The sequence below is a fragment of the Malus domestica genome, chromosome 03 (genome assembly GCF_042453785.1).
Source record: "Malus domestica chromosome 03, GDT2T_hap1".
Taxonomy (NCBI): domain Eukaryota; kingdom Viridiplantae; phylum Streptophyta; class Magnoliopsida; order Rosales; family Rosaceae; genus Malus; species Malus domestica.
This window is the reverse complement of record NC_091663.1, coordinates 23,913,386-23,931,809: the sequence shown is the minus strand read 5'-3', so window position 1 is coordinate 23,931,809 and position 18,424 is coordinate 23,913,386. Positions and strand designations below refer to the sequence as shown.

Here is an 18,424-nt window from a genome sequence, read left to right as displayed (position 1 = left end):
ATTTCTATAAGACATTATTTTACCCTAGATAAGTCATTTGAAATATAATTTAGTAATCCTCAATCTGCGTTCAAAACCAGAACAAAATTACTTGTGGAGCTGGGTAATTGTAATCCACTCACACCACCCCTGTAACTATTATATAATCGTAACTGTAATTCTTTGATTCTATCAGCTTTTCCTAGTGGATCCGTCTCAGCATACACTTTATCAATGCCAACCTCCATCGCACTGGCTGCCGCTGTAGCCCAGTTATCACCAGTAACCATGATGCTTGTAATGTTTATCGAGTGAAGATAAGAGATGACTCGTGCAGCCTCTGGCTTCACTGGGTCAGTTACAGCAAAAGACCCAGCAATCTTTCCATCAATGGAAACCAACACACACCTTCGAGCCAGATTATCATGTTCTGAAACGTACTTGTCAACCTCAGGACCAACCTGGACATTATTTTCCCGCATGAGCCTCACCAATCACCATTTACCTACAAATTTCTCAAATAGAGGCATGTTAGCATGATTTGCAAAATAATAACAATAAGTTGTCTCATCTGTAACTTTACAAACTTAAAACTTTTCATGTACAAATTTGAAACGTAAGCACCAACCTCTGTGACAATAGACACAGCACAGAATTCCTCCATTGTAATTGGAGAAGAGCACAACATTGACTACTACGGGTTTCCCAACTGTCAGAGTCCCTGTTTCATAAAAAAAACAACCGTTTTCACTGGCAGGGATCAAACACGTCCGTAAACGTCCAGACACCAACAAAGTGTCAAATACTAAGAAACGTATCAACCTTCATGAATTAGGTACCGTCTGTTCAGCTTTTAATTTTGGAGAGAACAAAAACCCCAAAAAGGACGAAACAATTAATAGCCTTGTTATAAAAAAAAGGAGTTGGGGTAAAGAGAACTCTCCTTCAATGAGAGCTGTCATCTACAAGAAATCGGGATTTAAAACTTGGCGAGTACGGCTTGGTGACATGGACAAGTTGCATACAGCCATCAATCGTCCAGAACCAAAGGGTCATATGAGACAGATTCCAACTATGAAATAAAAGTTGCATGTTCAATCCCAATATATGCAGGAAGAACATCCTCCATACCCAATGACTTAGATTGCATTTAGTTTTATGTCACGAGCCTAAACGTTGATCGAACCGAGGCAGAGCGTTTAACTGGTCAGGAATGAAGTGCATAACTTGTTATCATACAAAACATTAACATAATGTAGGGTGGTAGTATAGGGGATAGTATGAAATGACCAGAACAATATGAGGAGAGCAACTTCATAATGGAGGAATGACGAGAAAAAAAATAATACACGTGCACCCTCAAGACATATAGAGAATGTATCTAATCAGAAATTGGTTTTTCCTAAACCACAACAAACAGGTTTTCGACGTCCTCGGAAGGAAAAGTAGGAACAAGTTACTAAACACACCAGCAAAAACAACATGAAAATAAAATGCATGAAAACCAGATTCTAAATTAAAAAAGAAATTTGTTTCAAGGATAAGGTGGTCTTACCGTATAAGCTTTTTCAAGTACACTAGCAAAAAAGCCCGCACTCCGCTGCGGGGACTTCTAGAAGTATGATCTTGTACCATCTGATTTCTTTTGCCATTCCTAGTTCTTTTTGGCATCATGTGCAAAACCAAATTGATAGCTAGGAAGAAAAAAATGAAAACACCTGCATAAATTAAATTTTCCATCACCCCTATATTATAATTAAATAAAGCAAAACACAATAATCATCTCACAATTACAGAAGCAAGGACTTTCAAATGCCCCAATTATTTAACAACCACTATGCATAATTCTTAAAAAATGAGTATAAAATTAACCTCTTTTGAAAAACGAAGGAAGGAAGATGAAAGCTTAAGCCAAGGAATATAACTATGTTGAACTCAATTATTTGACATTAATTACACAAACCCAATTCCATATATATAGCCAGACAGAAGCTTTATCCTAGAGAGAAACCATGCCCAAATGATTATATAATCTCCAGACTGAGTGTGAATTCAGAGCATGAAAGGGAAGTGAGTTCCTTGGTTCCCACATTGTAGAGACTAAATCTCAAAACTTTGCCAAGCATTACAGGAAACCATGGAAAGAATAAAAATGACCACAAAGATTGCAAAACAATTAACCACAGGTGGTATTTATATGCCCACTGAGAGAAAAAAGCTTCTGCAAGTGAAAAAACGTATTTATATAAAACAGGCATGTACCATCTGAAAGAGCCTCTTGTATCCATTCCAATTATACTTATGTCTACCATATCCCTCTACAATTCCCCACCACCAATCAACCATAACTGATTTCAATACCCTTAGCTGCTTTAGTAGACCATCTAGTGACACCTAACTGCCACCAAAATAAAAGACATGATCAAGACCATACAGATTACAGACTAAGCTTAAAAACAACTGTTATCTATTAAGCAAAACTTGAACTCCTTGACATGGCAACCTCTTAATCCAGGATGTAGAGTAGAAAAGCAAAATTATTGACAAACCGAAAATAACAATTTAACTTGCTTAGTAAACGAATATTAGTAAAGTTACATAACTCAATGGATTACATAAACCAGTAAAAAAGTGAAACATCAGTGTTTGGGAAGTTACCTTATTTGAAATGTCAGGAGCATCTGGTGTACATACAGGGTAGACAGTCCTTGCAAAATTCAGGGCTTCAAAATCAAATAAAAAATAAATTCAAAAGAAATCAAAACTATTAATCCTAACAACTGTTTAGTAAAGGATAAAACAATCTTTCCATCAAACAAATTTGAGAAACAAAAAAAGGGAAATAAATTTAAGTTGAATAGAGGTGACAATTGCCTACCCAGAAATCCAAACGAAATCCCCAAAAATTCACGCCCCAAAACCCTACAAATCACCAGAGTTGAAAACCAGCGCTACACTGGGATCATCCACACAGCGACGAACTCCGATCATTGACACCGATCTCCATCTCCTTCCAAAGCCAAAACCCTTTTAAGAAAAAGAGGGTAATGAATATGATAAAGCCAGTAATGAATGGAATAACCCAATTTCTATCTCCAATCACCCTTGCTGAGTGATGATTCACATACTTCCTCATATTTGTTATGGGATCCTATCCAACAAAATTTCGACTTAGTACCCAAAAAATGTATCAGCTCACGAACACAGAGAGGTTTATCAAATTCAAAGCAAAACCCACATATATTCTGAAGATTCTAGAGTTAAAAGAGGAGCAAGAAGGTTCGGTTACGGAACCCAAAACGCTATTTTAATGAGCAAATGAATATCTAAACTGGGGTTAACAATTTTCAGTAATAAAAAACATGTCTTTCGATCGAAGTTGCATAAATTACAGAACTTGGGATTAAGGAGGAACAAAAAGCCCAAATTCCAATAAAATAAATAAAAAAAATTGTATGTAAATTTAAGCTTTACATGTAGATTGGCAGCAGCAAAAGCATACTGGATCCAACAGGAGCCACGTGTGAGAACTGGATGCCCAGCCTTTGACACGTTATCGAGTGAGTTTAGGGATCTGGGTTTTGTGTTTTGTGTTTGCCGTTGAATTTTGTAATGATCTGGAGAAATTTGGGTTTTAGGGTTCTAAGGATTTGAGTGAACCGAAATTGATTTGGATGAGCAACTTTTAGTTTCGATTCGCGGCGGAGCAAGGATGAAGAGGTGGGAAGCAATGAAAGACTTACCTTCTAAAGTTTCTAGTGCTCAACAAATTTCGAACAACTAATGTTTGGGTTATTATACAAAATGTTTCTTGATATTTGCATAATCAATAGAAATGATCCTTGAGATTTTAAACCAATAGAAATGGTCTCTGAAATTTCAAATTAAGGGGGTGTATTCAATTGGGATTTTAAAGGATTTTAATTCTTTTAATGAATCTAGGGGTATTCAATTGGGATTTTAAATGATTCTCTGAAATTCTAGGTGTATTCAATTAGAATTTTAAGATAGTTTATTAAAATCCTTAGAAATCTAGGTGTATTCAATTAAGATTTTAAAGAAGTTTATAACATTCCAGGTGTATTCAATTAGAAATTGATTTTAAAGAATTTGAGAAAGTTGAGGAATTAGAGGGAATTGGAGAGATTTCGTAGTGTATTTTAAGCATCCACAAATCTCACCTCTTCCCATGAGATTTGGAGGGAATTGAATCAAAATTTTATATGGAATCTCTACAAATCAATTAAACTCCATAAAAATCCATGGATTTATAAATCCATTAAAATCTCTCACATTCTCAATTGAATACACCCCCCTAATATAAATGGTCCTGAGATTGTCCACCATCCATGATTTTGATCATTCCGTTAAAAACTCGGTTAAGTGTCCCAGAGTTCTTGGCTGGAAGTTTGGGCAATTTTCAAAGCTTCGTAACTCAATCGTTTCTTAACCAACTTCGACTCATAATATATCAAAATGAAGATAGAAAAGTGTAGAATAAGATTATACCTATTTGGAAGCACAATTGTTGCCAAAGATGGCCGGAAAATAGCCTGAAAGGTAACTGGTTCGAAGGAATGGAAAACTCGCTGGAAACTAGGTAAACTTTAAACGTTCATAACTTCTTCAATACTCAACCAAATCGAGTGATTCAAAAACAAAAATAATACTTCTTGACTAGACGAAGAGAACGGTACCTTTTTCGAAGACTAACTCCCCGTGGTTTGGTCAGACAACGGCTCGAAAGTGGCTAACCATTTTTGAGTTAGCCACTTTCGAGTTAGCAGTAAATAAATATACCATTCTCTTCGTCTCGTCGAGAAGTATGATTTTCGTTTTTGAATCACTTAATTTCGTTGAGTATTGAATAAGTTATGAACGTTTAAAGTTTACCCAGTTTCCGGCGAGTTTTCCAATTTTCCCCCGTACCAGTCACCTTTGACGCTATTTTCTGGCCATCTTCGGGTATCATTGGGCTTGCAAATAGGTATAATCTTGTTCTACATTTTCCTATCTTCATTTTGATATATTATGGGTCAAATTTGGTTAAGAAACGATTGAGTTACGAAGCTTTGAAAATTCCCCAAACTTCCGGCCAAGAGTTCCGGGACACTTAAGGGAGTTTTTAACAGAATGACCAAAATCATAGATGGTGAACAATCTCATGGACCATTTCTATTGATTTGAAATCTAATGGACCATTTCTATTGATCAAGTAAATCTCAAGGACCATTTTGTATGATTACCCTTAATGTTTCAATACTTCAAAAAAAAAGACATGCATCAAAGACTTTTAGGTGGAAAAAATATGCATTGGCTGAAATGGGGATAATTAGGATTGAAAATGTTAAAAAATTTCTTTTTGGCTTACCAATTAGAGTGAGATTGTATGAACAATTTTACACCTAGAAACATGAACTACACATAATCACAACTGATTTAAGAATGAGAAAGTATATAAGACAATACATGAAATATACGGTGTACAGACGGGCATGCCTTAAATGATATTATTCATGATATTCATAAAATTCATGTTGTAATACTTGCGCATAATGTCGCATTCCCGACATCTCTTTTATGCAAGTTGTTAAATAAAAATATTTACGGCTTAAGCGTTGTGTCTCGTATTTGACAATTTATACAACGCACTATCCTTCTCTTTTAAGACTTCGTGTTATATCGTAAAGTAAATTTTCTATATATTTGGGTACCAAATAACACGTTGTAAATAATGGCGTCTACCTTCCCGCCTAAATTTCCCACCCCGCGCGTTCTTTTATTTTTCTTGAATCAAGATCCCGCGGCTTCCCCAACATCCCTTTATTTTTCTTTAATAAATGAGGAACTGGTACCCGGCCTGGACCGTTGAGTTCATATCCAAATCATGATATTCAATCTACACAAAAGGAAAAATCTAGAAGTTGTAGTCAAAGCATAGGTTTGGAGAAGCAGCGATGAGCGATCTGATTTTTTGAATGAGAGACGCGTGCAGCAAGGATAAATCCGCCACTTCGCTGTACAGAAACGGAAAACAGAGAAGCAAATAAGGGCATTACCGCCATTTAACTGTTCACAAACAGTGAAAAATAGTGTCAGCCCAACTGAGTTTTAGTATATGTATAATTTTAACTAGTGTAAGCTGAAAATGGTAACCATACAGTAATCGTAGTTAATATAAGCTAAAATATAATCATGCACTGGCCATAGCTAGTATAAGCTGAAAATATAATATTTTTACCCTAAATGTAACAGAAATCATTTTTACTTAGGCGTATGCTTAATATTTGATCAAAGAAAATATTTTAATTAAAAGTTTTCTTTATTATTCCTCATTCTGATAGGAGACACAATCCGAAACTGGTGCACAAGCTGATGGTGACCATGAACTTTTGGATGACTCTTGAGTTTTACCAGCAGTTATTGAAAGAATTTTTTGAGACAATCGACCCAGCATCTTGTGGTAAAACTATTAGGTAAATTCACATGGTAAAATAAATCTTTCAATTTGCATCCTATGTACATCCAAAAGGGCGGATTTCTAAGTCCAAGCTATATACAATTTACATGAGTTTTTCATATGAATTTGAGAATGATGGTGATGTGGCTTAAATGCACTTGCACATATATCCAAGATTGAGTCCTGAATCCTTGTAGCATAAGTATAAAAGGAGGTGATGCAAGACAATCTGTTAGTGAAAAGTAACTCTTACAAACTTTAATGAATTACCATCCTTCTTTTTCTTTGTCTTAGCGTTCTTTGACTGACCCACACTAAAAAAGAAAGCCTCAATGAGCACTTGCAATCCAATGACTCAACACTCACATCAAACAAAAGTTGTCGCTTCACAATTTCCAATTTCAATTCCTTGCCAACCTCAGTGAGCATCACCAATTTCAATCTCTTCTCCAGTTTCAAATGAATTACCATCCTTCCTTTTTTATTTCTTAGCTTTCTTTGACTTACCTACAGTAAAAAGAAAGCCTCAATGAGCACTTGACCTTATTAACTATATACTGCAACAAAAATTCCATCCAATGACTCTGCACTTAGATCAAATAAAAGTTGTCACTTCCTAATTGCCAATTTCAATTCCTTACCAGCCTCAGTGAGCATTCCCCAATTTCAATCTCTTCTTGAGTTTCAAATGGGCTAGGATCGGCTACTCCATCATTTAATAGAAAAAAAAAATTAGATTAATCAAGTTAAAAGAAGGAAAGGGTTCTATTGTCGACATTTCAAAAGCACCCAAGCATTTTCATACAACTTGAGTTGAAGAATACCGCAGACGATAACGAACTCCAGCTGCACCACAAAAGGAATATGATCTTCCTCTGAACTTGTATTTGCAATTGTTACTGTAACATCTGCAGACAGCATACATAAGCACTTATTTGATAATTCTCTCAAAAAAATAAATAATTTATTCGATAATGCACCAAATCCAATCCAAAAAACAAAGAGGGTGCCATATCCCTGGATTAACAGAGCATCTTTCTTGTGTTAAAACAAATTGTGATTTGGTTTTGGGAAAGCAGAAAGATTACCAAATATCTCGGGCATAATCTCAATTATGTTCCATTATTCGAGCATTTTACTGTCCTTCTAGTTCTAGCTCTCTACATGGGAAATACAATAAGACAGAAAATATAATAGTTAGTGATAACAATTACATAGTGAAAGCAAATAAGAGTTTTGAATTTACTCTCAAAATAGAAGTACGCACCTGAGGAAGCAAGCGATGCAGGCTGTGATTCTCTGACTGTATCGTAGTCTTTAATATATACGTAAGGTATGTGAGCTGAACACAGAAAAAAGAGAAAAATGATACATAAACGAAGTTTTGAGGGGAATGCCAGAACTGAACATAATAAATTGGGTCGTCGTACCCAGTGCACAAGGCTCCCGCTTTACGCAAGGTCTGGGAGAGGTGAATTGGGTGAGGGAAAAAAAAATAGTTAAAATTTATATACCAATAACGAAGAGCCACAAAGGAATGAAAACTCGTCTTCTAGGTGTACTACAAAATTGTTTGTAATTCTGTCCTAGTAATTACATTCCAAGTCTTCCATGTATAGCAATTACATTCTAACTCTTCCACATAAGGCTTTTCTTTTACTTAAAACTCCTCAACATCCACTGGAACATCCAGAACACCATCATCAGAACCGCTAGAGCTCTAAATGTTTTCTCTTATTTTAATTAACACAACATTCTTTAAGCATAATGTGATATGAAATATGAAATTAATATGGAACAGAAATCTAACCACACCATGAAATTGCAAACACATGTTAAAGCCATGCAATGTTTGTACTATCCATAATGCACACCTTTGTTATACATGTATCATATTCATACGTCTTTTTGTTAAATACTGCATTTTCTGTGTACTTCTCAACAACAACAACAACAACAACAACAACAAAGCTTTTTCCCACTAAGTGGGGTCGGCTATATGAATCCTAGAACGCCATTGCGCTCGGTTTTGTGTCATGTCCTCCGTTAGATCCAAGTACTCTAAGTCTTTTCTTAGAGTCTCTTCCAAAATTTTCCTAGGTCTTCCTCTACCCCTTCGGCCCTGAACCTCTGTCCCGTAGTCACATCTTCGAACCGGAGCGTCAATAGGCCTTCTTTGCACATGTCCAAATCACCGGAACCGATTTTCTCTCATCTTTCCTTGAATTTCGGCTACTCCTACTTTACCTCGGATATCCTCATTCCCAATCTTATCCTTTCTCGTGTGCCCACACATCCTACAAAGCATCCTCATCTCCGCTACACCCATTTTGTGTACGTGTTGATGCTTCACCGCCCAACATTCTGTGTCATACAACATCGCTGGTCTTATTGTCATCCTATAAAATTTTCCCTTGAGCTTCAGTGGCCTACGACGGTCACACAACACGCCGGATGCACTCTTACACTTCATCCATCCAGCTTGTATTCTATGGTTGAGATCTCCATCTAATTCTCCGTTCTCTTGCAAGATAGATCCTAGGTAGCGAAAACGGTCGCTTTTTGTGATCTTCGCTAGATTGCTCCGGTCATTAGTGTGGATAAGTATATAAATGGATAGAGATAGGAAAGCAAACACAAGATGTACGTGGTTCACCCAGATTAGCTACGTCCACGGAATAGAGGAGTTCTCATTAATTGTGAAGGGTTTACACAAGTACATAGGTTCAAGCTCTCCTTTAGTGAGTACAAGTGAATGATTTAGTACAAATGACATTAGGAAATATTGTGGGAGAATGATCTCGTAATCACGAAACTTCTAAGTATCGGAGTGTGGTATCGTCTTGACTTGCCTTATCTGTCTCATAGGTAGATGTGGCATATTCTCTGGAAGTACTCTTCCTCCATCCAGGGGTGGTATCTTTAACTTGTGGAGATGCACAAGGTAATGTATCAATTTCACTTGAAGCTTACTTGTAGTTTCAGGCTTGGTCAAGCGCGATACAAACCATGTAGTAGGAGTCCCCCAAGTCGCCGAGCTAGGGGATTTGCTGAAAGAGGTGACAGACAAGGTAAGCAATCAGAACTCCGGCTGATTGTTCACATTCTCCCTATTTTGCAGGTAGCATGAAGGATAAAGAGAAGAAAAATGAGAAGAGATGATATGGGATACTTTTGTTTTTGAAGAAGTAACTTTCCACAGGCCTATTCTTGAACTGAGCTGGAGGGTTTTCTGGTTTCCTCCAGAGTATAAGGCCGATTGAAGAATTTGAGGGTCAAAACAAGTCCATCAAATCTAGAGTACGTTCGACCCTGTTGATATGGGATACTTTTGCTTTTGACAGAGTAGTGGATGTATCGGCACGTATGTTGTTACGCTTGTCTCCACATGCTTCCTTGTATGCTTCTCACTTGCCCTATCTGTTCCTCAGGCAGATGCGGTATCTTCCCTGGAAGCATAAGATGTTGAAGATGAGTACTCGAGAGCAATGCCAAGTAAGTAATCAGGTAAGGGGTTCCAGGCAGTCAGTTCCTGGCTGGAAGCTTGATTCCAAGTGCTGACTGATTGCTCTCTCTCCTTGTCTTGCATGTAAGAACAAGGCCAAAGGAAAAGACAGGGAAAAAGCATGATATGGGATACTCTTGCTTTTAACCCTGATGATATGAGATATTCTTGCTCTAGTATAGCTTGTTTGCAGAGGTATTATCGGGGGGAAAGAAAGCTGAATATTTCGAAAGGTTTCGTTGGGAGTGCCCTCTCAGATATGAGGAAGGGTTGAGCATTTTTGCAGGTCTGCCTGTCCGTTGGGGATGGAGGTCGACATATATAGGAGTCTCCCTAACAACAAGTACTATTCCTTTACCCTGCTTGATCATAGCACGGTAGTGGGAGCTGCCAGCTTCACATGTTTTAACTCTGTCAGAGCACTTTGAAAAAGTGGTCTGTGGTATCTAGAAAGCTGATGTTGCGTGTGAAGATTACAGACAAGCTTTATCCAAGGAGATCCGGCTCTTGAAGTTGGGAAAGTGGTGCCTCTTCAGTTTTCGAACAAGCAATCCTATTGGGGATCTGACTCTCGAGATTCAGAGAACGATGCCTCTTCGATTTTTGAGAAAGCCATCATGTTGGGGGTCTGGCTCTCGAGATTCGGAGAGCGGTGTCTCTTCGATTTTTAAGAAAGTAATCATGTTGCGAGTCTGGCTTTTGAGATTCGGAGGGCGGTGCTTCTTCGATTTTGGAGCAAGCAATCTTGTTGGGAGTGTTTTCTCGAGTGTGAGTAAAGGTTGGGCCTGTTTGCTAGTCTACCTTGCCACGAAGCACAGAGGTTGACACACAGGGACTTTCCAATTATCCAGCAATGGTACTGTTCATTTACCCTCTCTTCGATTTTTGAGAAAGTAGTCATGTTGGGAGTCTGGCTCTCGAGATTCGGAGGACGGTGCCTCTTCGATTTTAGAGCAAGCAATCTTGTTGGGAGTGTTTTCTCGAATGTGAGTAAAGGTTGGGCATGTATGCTAGTCTACCTTGCCACGAAGCACAGAGGTTGACACACAGGGACTTTCCAATTATCCAGCGGTGGTACTGTTCCTTTACCCTTGTGGGTAATAATATGGTGGCTAGACCTTCAAAATTTATGTGTCTAAACTTTGTTAGTGTTGTTTCTTTGCTATTCTTTTACCCTTCTTGGTCAGAGCGATGTAGTGGGAGCTGCAAGCTTCACGTGTCTCAACTTTGGCAGAGAACTTTGGCAAAGTTATCTGTGGTACCCATGAGCTACTGTTGCGTGTGGGAAGTGAGTGATTGAACAGTAAGATTCATGTGCTTTCTACTTCACCAGAAGGCTTCGACATAATGCCCATAATTTTCGCAAAGCTGAGTGTGCGTGTGACAGGTGCTGACAAGACTGGAAAAGTAGGTGCCTCTTTGATTTCTGAGATCGGCCCTCGTGGTATCTAAGCAGCCCAGCTTTTGAGAAAGCAAGAGCCTCTTCGATTTCTGAGATCAGCCTTCGTGGTCTTTGAGCAGCCCAGCTTTTGAGAAAGCAAACGCCTCTTCGATTTCTGAGCAGGCGCCTCTTCGATTTCTGAAGCTCCGTCGAGTGCAGATTTTTATAGGGGCTGGCATTAAGTTCCAAAGCACACTTGAATCTCCACCAGTAGAAGCTCCATTCTTGCACTTCTAAGATCTTGATTTGTCCGACCTCTTCTCTCTTCAACACCTTTGAAAATGTCTGGCCCCTCCGACTGTCGTTTTGACTTGAACCTTGTTGAAGAGGCAGCCCCGCCTTCTCCAGACAACATATGGCGCCCATCATTCGTCTCCCATATTGGTCCTCTTACCGTTGGGGATTCCGTGATGAAGAATGATATGACCGCTGCGGTGGTGGCCAGGAACCTTCTCACTCCCAAGGATAACAGACTACTTTCCAAACGGCCTGATGAGTTAGCTGTTAAGGATTCTCTGGCTCTCAGTGTTCAGTGTGCAGGTTCTGTGTCTAATATGGCCCAACGCCTATTTGCTCGAACCCGCCAAGTTGAATCATTGGCGGCTGAAGTGATGAGTCTCAAACAGGAGCTTAAAGGGCTCAAGCATGAGAATAAACAGTTGCACCGGCTCGCACATGACTATGCTACAAACATGAAGAGGAAGCTTGACCAGATGAAGGAATCTGATGGTCAGGTTTTACTTGATCATCAGAGATTTGTGGGTTTGTTCCAAAGGCATTTATTGCCTTCGTCTTCTGGGGCTGTACCGCGTAATGAAGCTCCAAATGATCAACCTCTGATGCCTCCTCCTTCTAGGGTTCTGTCCAGTACTGAGGCTCCGAATGATCCCCCTCCGGTGCCTTCTCTTTCTGGGGCTCTACCGACTGCTGAGACTTCTCCTAAGCAACCTTTGTGAAGGCTCCCTCTTGTTTGTTTATTTTGACTCATGTATATGTACATATTTGTAACTTATCGGGGATATCAATAAATAAGCTTTCCTTCATTTCAACGTATTGTGTTAAATATACCAAAGCCTTATTCGCTAAGTTCTTTGAATTTTCTTTTGTTGAAGCTTGTATGTTGAAGCTTTGTGAGTGGAGCATGTAGGTTGAGGTAGTGTTCCCTTAATTTTCCGAGTGAGGAAAACTTCTCGGTTGGAGACTTGGAAAATCCAAGTCACTGAGTGGGATCGGCTATATGAATCTTAGAGCGTCATTGTGCTCGGTCCTGTGTCATGTCATTCGTTAGATCCAAGTACTCTAAGTCTTTTCTTAGAGTCTCTTCCAAAGTTTTCCTAGGTCTTCCTCTACCCCTTCGGCCCTGAACCTCTGTCCCATAGTCGCATCTTCTAATCGGAGCGTCAGTAGGCCTTCTTTGCACATGTCCAAACCACCGTAACCGATTTTCTCTCATCTTTCCTTCAATTTCGGCTACTCCTACTTTACCCCGGATATCCTCATTCCTAATCTTATCCTTTCTCGTGTGCCCACACATCCAACGAAGCATCCTCATCTCCGCTACACCCATTTTGTGTACATGCTGATGCTTCACCGCCCAACATTCTGTGCCATACAGCATCGCCGGCCTTATTGCCATCCTATAAAATTTTCCCTTGAGCTTCAGTGGTATACGGCGATCACATAACACGCCGGATGCACTCTTCCACTTCATCCATCCAGCTTGTATTCTATGGTTGAGATCTCCGTCTAATTCTCCGTTCTTTTGCAAGATAGATCCTAGGTAACGAAAACGGTCGTTTTTTGGTATTTCTTGATCTCCGATCCTCACCCCTAACTCGTTTTGGCCTCCATTTGCACTGAACTTGCACTCCATATATTCCGTCTTTGATCGGCTTAGGCGAAGACCTTTAGATTCCAACACTTCTCTCCAAAGGTTAAGCTTTGCATTTACCCCTTCCTAAGTTTCATCTATCAACACTATATCGTCTTCGAAAAGCATACACCAAGGAATATCATCTTGAATATGTCCTGTTAACTCATCCATTACCAACGCAAAAAGGTAAGGACTTAAGGATGAGCCTTGATGTAATCCTACAGTTATAGGAAAGCTTTCGGTTTGTCCTTCATGAGTTCTTACGGCAGTCTTTGCTCCTTCATACATATCCTTTATAGCTTGGATATATGCTACTCGTACTTCTTTCTTCTCTAAAATCCTCCAAAGAATGTCTCTTGAGACCCTATCATACGCTTTTTCCAAATCTATAAAGACCATGTGTAAATCCTTTTTCCCATCTCTATATATTTCCATCAATCTTCGTAAGAGATAGATTGCCTCCATGATTGAGCGCTCTGGCATGAACCCGAATTGGTTGTCCGAAACCCGTGTCTCTTGCCTCAATCTATGCTCAATGACTCTCTCCTAGAGCTTCATTGTATGACTCATTAGCTTAATACCCCTATAGTTCATGCAATTTTGTACGTCGCCCTTATTCTTGTAGATAGGCACCAAAGTGCTTGTTCGCCACTCATTTGGCATCTTCTTCGTTTTCAAAATCCTATTGAAAAGGTCAGTGAGTCATGTTATACATGTCTCTCCCAAAACTTTCCACACTTCGATTGGTATATCGTCTGGGCCTATTGCTTTTCTATGCTTCATCTTCTTCAAAGCTACAACCACTTCTTCCTTCCGGATTCGACGATAAAAAGAGTAGTTTCTACACTCTTCTGAGTTACTCAACTCCCCTAAAGAAGCACTCCTTTCATGTCCTTCATTGAAAAGATTATGAAAATAACCTCTCCATCTGTCTTTAACCGCGTTCTCTGTAGCAAGAACCTTTCCATCCTCATCCTTGATGCACCTCACTTGGTTTAGGTCCCTTGTCTTCTTTTCCCTTGCTCTAGCTAGTTTATAGATATCCAAGTCTCCTTCTTTGGAATCTAGTCGTTTATACATATCGTCGTAAGCCGCTAACTTAGCTTCTCTCACTGCTTTCTTCGCCTCTTGCTTCGCTTTTCTATACCTTTCACCATTTTCATCGGTTCTATTCTTGTATAAGGCTTTACAACATTCCTTCTTAGCCTTCATCTTTGTTTGTACCTCCTCATTCCACCACCAAGATTCCTTTTGGTGTGGGGCAAAGCCCTTGGACTCTCCTAATACCTCTTTTGCTACTTTTCGGATACAACTAGCCATGGAATCCCACATTTGGCTAGCTTCCCCCTCTCTATCCCACACACACTGGGTGATTACTTTCTCTTTGAAAATGGCTTGTTTTTCTTCTTTTAGATTCCATCATCTAGTCCTTGGGCACTTCCAAGTCTTGTTCTTTTGTCTCACTCTTTTGATATGTACATCCATCACCAACAAGCGATGTTGATTAGCCACGCTCTCTCCTGGTATAACTTTGCAATCCTTACAAGTTATACGATCCCCTTTCCTCATTAGAAGAAAATCTATTTGTGTTTTTGACGACCCACTCTTGTAGGTCATCACATGTTCTTCTCTCTTCTTAAAGAAGGTGTTGGCTAAGAAGAGATCATATGCCATTGCAAAATCCAAGATAGCTTCTCCATCCTCGTTTCTCTCCCCAAAACCATGGCCACCATGAAAACCTCCATAGTTGCCTGTCTCCCTGCTCACGTGTCCATTTAAATCTCCTCCTCTAAATAACTTCTCCGTCTGAGCAATTCCTTGCACCAAGTCTCCAAAGTCTTCCCAAAATTTCTCCTTCGAACTCATATCCAACCCTACTTGAGGTGCGTACGCACTAATCACATTGATAAGTTCTTTGTCCTATTACAATTTTGATTGTCATGATTCTATCTCCTACCCTCTTGACATCTACAACATCTTGTGTCAAGATCCAAAAATCAAAATACAACCACGAATCACAAAACCAACAAATATAGATCGAAATCTCTGAAAGTTTGAATGTCATAAATAAATTAGTAATTCTTATCTAAATACAACCAAAAATAAACATTTGTTCCTGTAAAAATACCCAAATCAATGCAAACAAAATCTGATGGGGTTTCCATTGTCAAGTACCAAAACCAACAATTAATGATATCAAGAGCCTTGCGATAATGTTATATATAAAATTACAACAATGAATCAAGCGATTCACAGATACAAAAATTACTTACAAAATAATTTTGAAAGTAAGTAAAAAAAAGGCTATTGCTAACCTTTCATTCTAAGTTTTGGGGTGGAGGATCCAGGCAGCACAGAGGTACTTTTGTTCAAGCCCAAATCACAGATCCAACATGTAGGCATTCTGTTCAACATTCACCAATTTGTACATGAAAACAAACAGCGCACATCCATGAGCATATTAGACAAATTCAAGATCAAGGGATCAGCGAATGAGATCACAGACTTTATTCACGGATGCAAAGACTATAAAATTCATCTAATCCAAGTCAATATTAGTGCAGAACCAGGGCTCATACCTTTTCCTTTTGAATCCGTAGGCCTCGGCTTCTCCGCCGCTATTTTTTTTTCCGTTGGATCTTATATTTGGTCTCACTGTTATATCCGTTTCTGTTCATCCTTGTTAATCGAGATCTGCACCATTGAAAACCCACAAAGACATTAGACATGGAACCGTCTGCATATCTTCTGAAAATGAGAATGACAGGACATAGGGGAATTTTTTTTCCACGTTTGACCTTTGTGGGTGTCAGAGACCTGCGATTTGATTCCTGCATAGCTGGGTTTGGTTTCGGCTTTAGGTAGTGCAAGAGGAGATGTGGAAAACAGAGAGGGCTCCAGAACGAAGATGAAATGAAAGGACGCTGGGTTAGAAAAGAAAGGAAGACTGATTTGTAGAGCTTGTGTATAGCAAATTGACTTGTTTTAATTGGTTAAAACATAAAAACATTTTAATATTAGACATTCGAATTAAAAAAAATTACAACATGCGAATACAATAACTTGTTTAAGTTTGATCATTTATATAGCAATCAAGCAAAGAAGTTCGTATTTGAATAACCAATTATATTTACATATTATATTCCTCTCTTTGGTTCAACGCCTTGCAGACAATCCAACATTTTTTTTCTCTTGGTACACCCAACTTTTGAATCATTTATGTGTATATCTTGGTATAATTGAGAAAGAAAAAAAAGACAAAACGGAAAATCAGAAAACTAGAAAGAAAAAAAAAATTCATGCAAAGATTTAACCGTAAGAAACCCCAACATTCCCAGCATTCGAATGATTACAAAAATTGAATTTGATAACATTGTACCTTTTTTTTTCTTGGGACACTTTGGATGCGGTCCCTAACTATCAATATTCTTTTGATTGAAACTTTGTTAGTTTTTAGTTTTTTATTGAGGTCCCTGACATTAATGTAATAATGTAAGTTACTATATTTTTTTAATTAAAAATTAAAAATTGAAATTTGTAATTGTTTATATTAATGCGATTTTAAATAAAACCCATAATTTATGGGATTAAAAATAATAAAATATAAATTATACTCTCTATTATATTGTGTGTATATGTGTATATATATACATATATGTATGGGTACATTAACCAAAATTAACAAAAAAAGTTATTGTACCAAAACATGGATACATTCTCAAATCAACGAAAAAGAATGTACCCATATGATAGGAGCATATTTATGCGATTGAGTTAGCTTGTTCTCATGCATTTATGTTGTTATTTCTTAGCTAATTATGTATTTTAAGCTATTTTCGTGTGTTTATAGGTCCAAAGGGTTAATGTGGCAAAGAAATGCATTTTGGAGCATTTTTTGGCATGGAATGGATAGCTTATGCTTGGAGCAAAAGGAATGGACGAAATTTGAAGTTTGTGCATCATTCTCTCCCTATAAATAACCATTTTAGCACACTCATTTCACCCAACCCATTCACCTACCACTACATTCACTCATTTCACCCAACACATTCACCTACCACTACATCCACTCATTTCACCCAACACATCCACTCATTACAACCACCCAACATTCACCTACCACTACATCCACTCATTACCACCACCCACTACATCCTCTTCCTAGCCTATAAATACATTCATCCACCCTTCATCAAAGGGAGAGATATCAATCCAAACACATCCATTCATCTTCATATCCATTCCTCCATACAAACAAACCTTCAAACACTCACCAACACCTTGTGCCGTAGCAAAGGAAGGGAAGGAAAGTGCTTAGATGTGCTTGCTGTCCAACTTGGATATTTGGAACGTTTAGGTGTTTTCTTTCTTTTGTTTCCAATGTTTAAATTCATTTTCTTTTGTTTTGTTATGAATATGAGTGGCTAAACCCCTCTTGGCTAGGGGTGATTTCAAAGCCATGATTATGTGTGCAATATAATTTGATAAATTCCAATTATGAACTCTTGAATCGTGAATGCAATTGGCTTAACTATTTGATTGATAACTTATTTGTATTTGTTAATTAAGGGTCGACACTTAATTGGCATGCATAAATCCGTTGCTAGAATATAAGGAAGTTTCAATTAATTGTTACAAACTTATATTCACATGTAGTGAAGGTCGCTTATAAACGATTGCGTTAAGTTCAATTCCTAGCATGAGTGACATGATGTCATAGTTGCAAGTGCTTTGTCAATGCTTATGATTTTCATTAAATGTAATGATCTTTGATTGTATCTCTATTATGATGTCATGTAGGGAACTTTTGAAGAATGTTTTGGGTTGTCGAATGATGTCATCCAATCCAATAAAACAAGGAAAATCTAAGAGTTAATTAGTGATGTCACGGTTAATTTGGAGCATTGTTATTCATAATTCAATGAAGTAGTAACTGGAAATTAAGTATTTGCATACATGTCACGTGTGGAGAAAAAGCCTCTAGCTATCTCATCCATCATCTTATTTCTCAAATTTGTTTTACAATCTGTCTAGTTTTTCATACTTGTTTGTTTGTTTCAACTTCGTCCAAAACTCACTCCCCCTTTACTTTAGAGTGTCTAATTAGTTAGAATCTGTTTTAATTTGTGTTTTTAAATGTTTTGATTCAAGTAAAAGTCAATTTTC

General features: G+C 38.2%; 2 protein-coding genes and 2 long non-coding RNA genes across 9 annotated transcripts in view; all 4 read right to left on the bottom strand.

The window, feature by feature from the left end:
* The window catches only part of LOC139194080 (copper-transporting ATPase HMA4-like), a 60,050-nt gene that overhangs the window by 865 nt on the left and 40,761 nt on the right, over positions 1-18,424 (bottom strand). The gene's annotated exons all lie outside the window — the stretch shown is intronic.
* Positions 2-486, bottom strand: LOC139194082 (uncharacterized). Its single transcript, XR_011578797.1, has 2 exons — positions 441-486; positions 2-328 (listed from the first exon to the last, which is right to left on the bottom strand). It is a non-coding gene; the product is annotated as an uncharacterized lncRNA (long non-coding RNA).
* Positions 1,535-3,746, bottom strand: LOC139194083 (uncharacterized). Of its 3 annotated transcripts, none has more exons than XR_011578799.1 (4): positions 3,454-3,746; positions 2,858-3,130; positions 2,638-2,702; positions 1,535-1,697 (listed from the first exon to the last, which is right to left on the bottom strand). It is a non-coding gene; the product is annotated as an uncharacterized lncRNA (long non-coding RNA). The 3 variants fall into 3 exon arrangements; XR_011578798.1 differs by lacking the exon at positions 1,535-1,697 and adding an exon at positions 1,980-2,377; XR_011578800.1 differs by lacking the exon at positions 1,535-1,697 and adding an exon at positions 1,980-2,377 and having other exon boundaries at positions 2,858-3,006.
* LOC139194081 (uncharacterized) lies at positions 6,461-16,597 on the bottom strand. 4 transcript variants are annotated; one of them, XR_011578794.1, is made up of 8 exons: positions 16,057-16,597; positions 15,838-15,952; positions 15,574-15,662; positions 7,707-7,781; positions 7,528-7,599; positions 7,248-7,347; positions 7,081-7,142; positions 6,461-6,946 (listed from the first exon to the last, which is right to left on the bottom strand). XR_011578794.1 is itself a non-coding variant. In XM_070818352.1 (8 exons), the coding sequence occupies exons 5-8, from the start codon at positions 7,541-7,543 to the stop codon at positions 6,698-6,700; spliced, it is 411 nt and encodes a 136-aa protein (XP_070674453.1). In that variant the 5' UTR covers positions 7,544-7,599; positions 7,707-7,781; positions 15,574-15,662; positions 15,838-15,952; positions 16,057-16,246; the 3' UTR covers positions 6,461-6,697. The 4 variants fall into 4 exon arrangements, 1 of the variants encoding a protein (XP_070674453.1); XM_070818352.1 differs by having other exon boundaries at positions 7,264-7,347; positions 16,057-16,246; XR_011578796.1 differs by having other exon boundaries at positions 6,839-6,946; positions 7,085-7,142.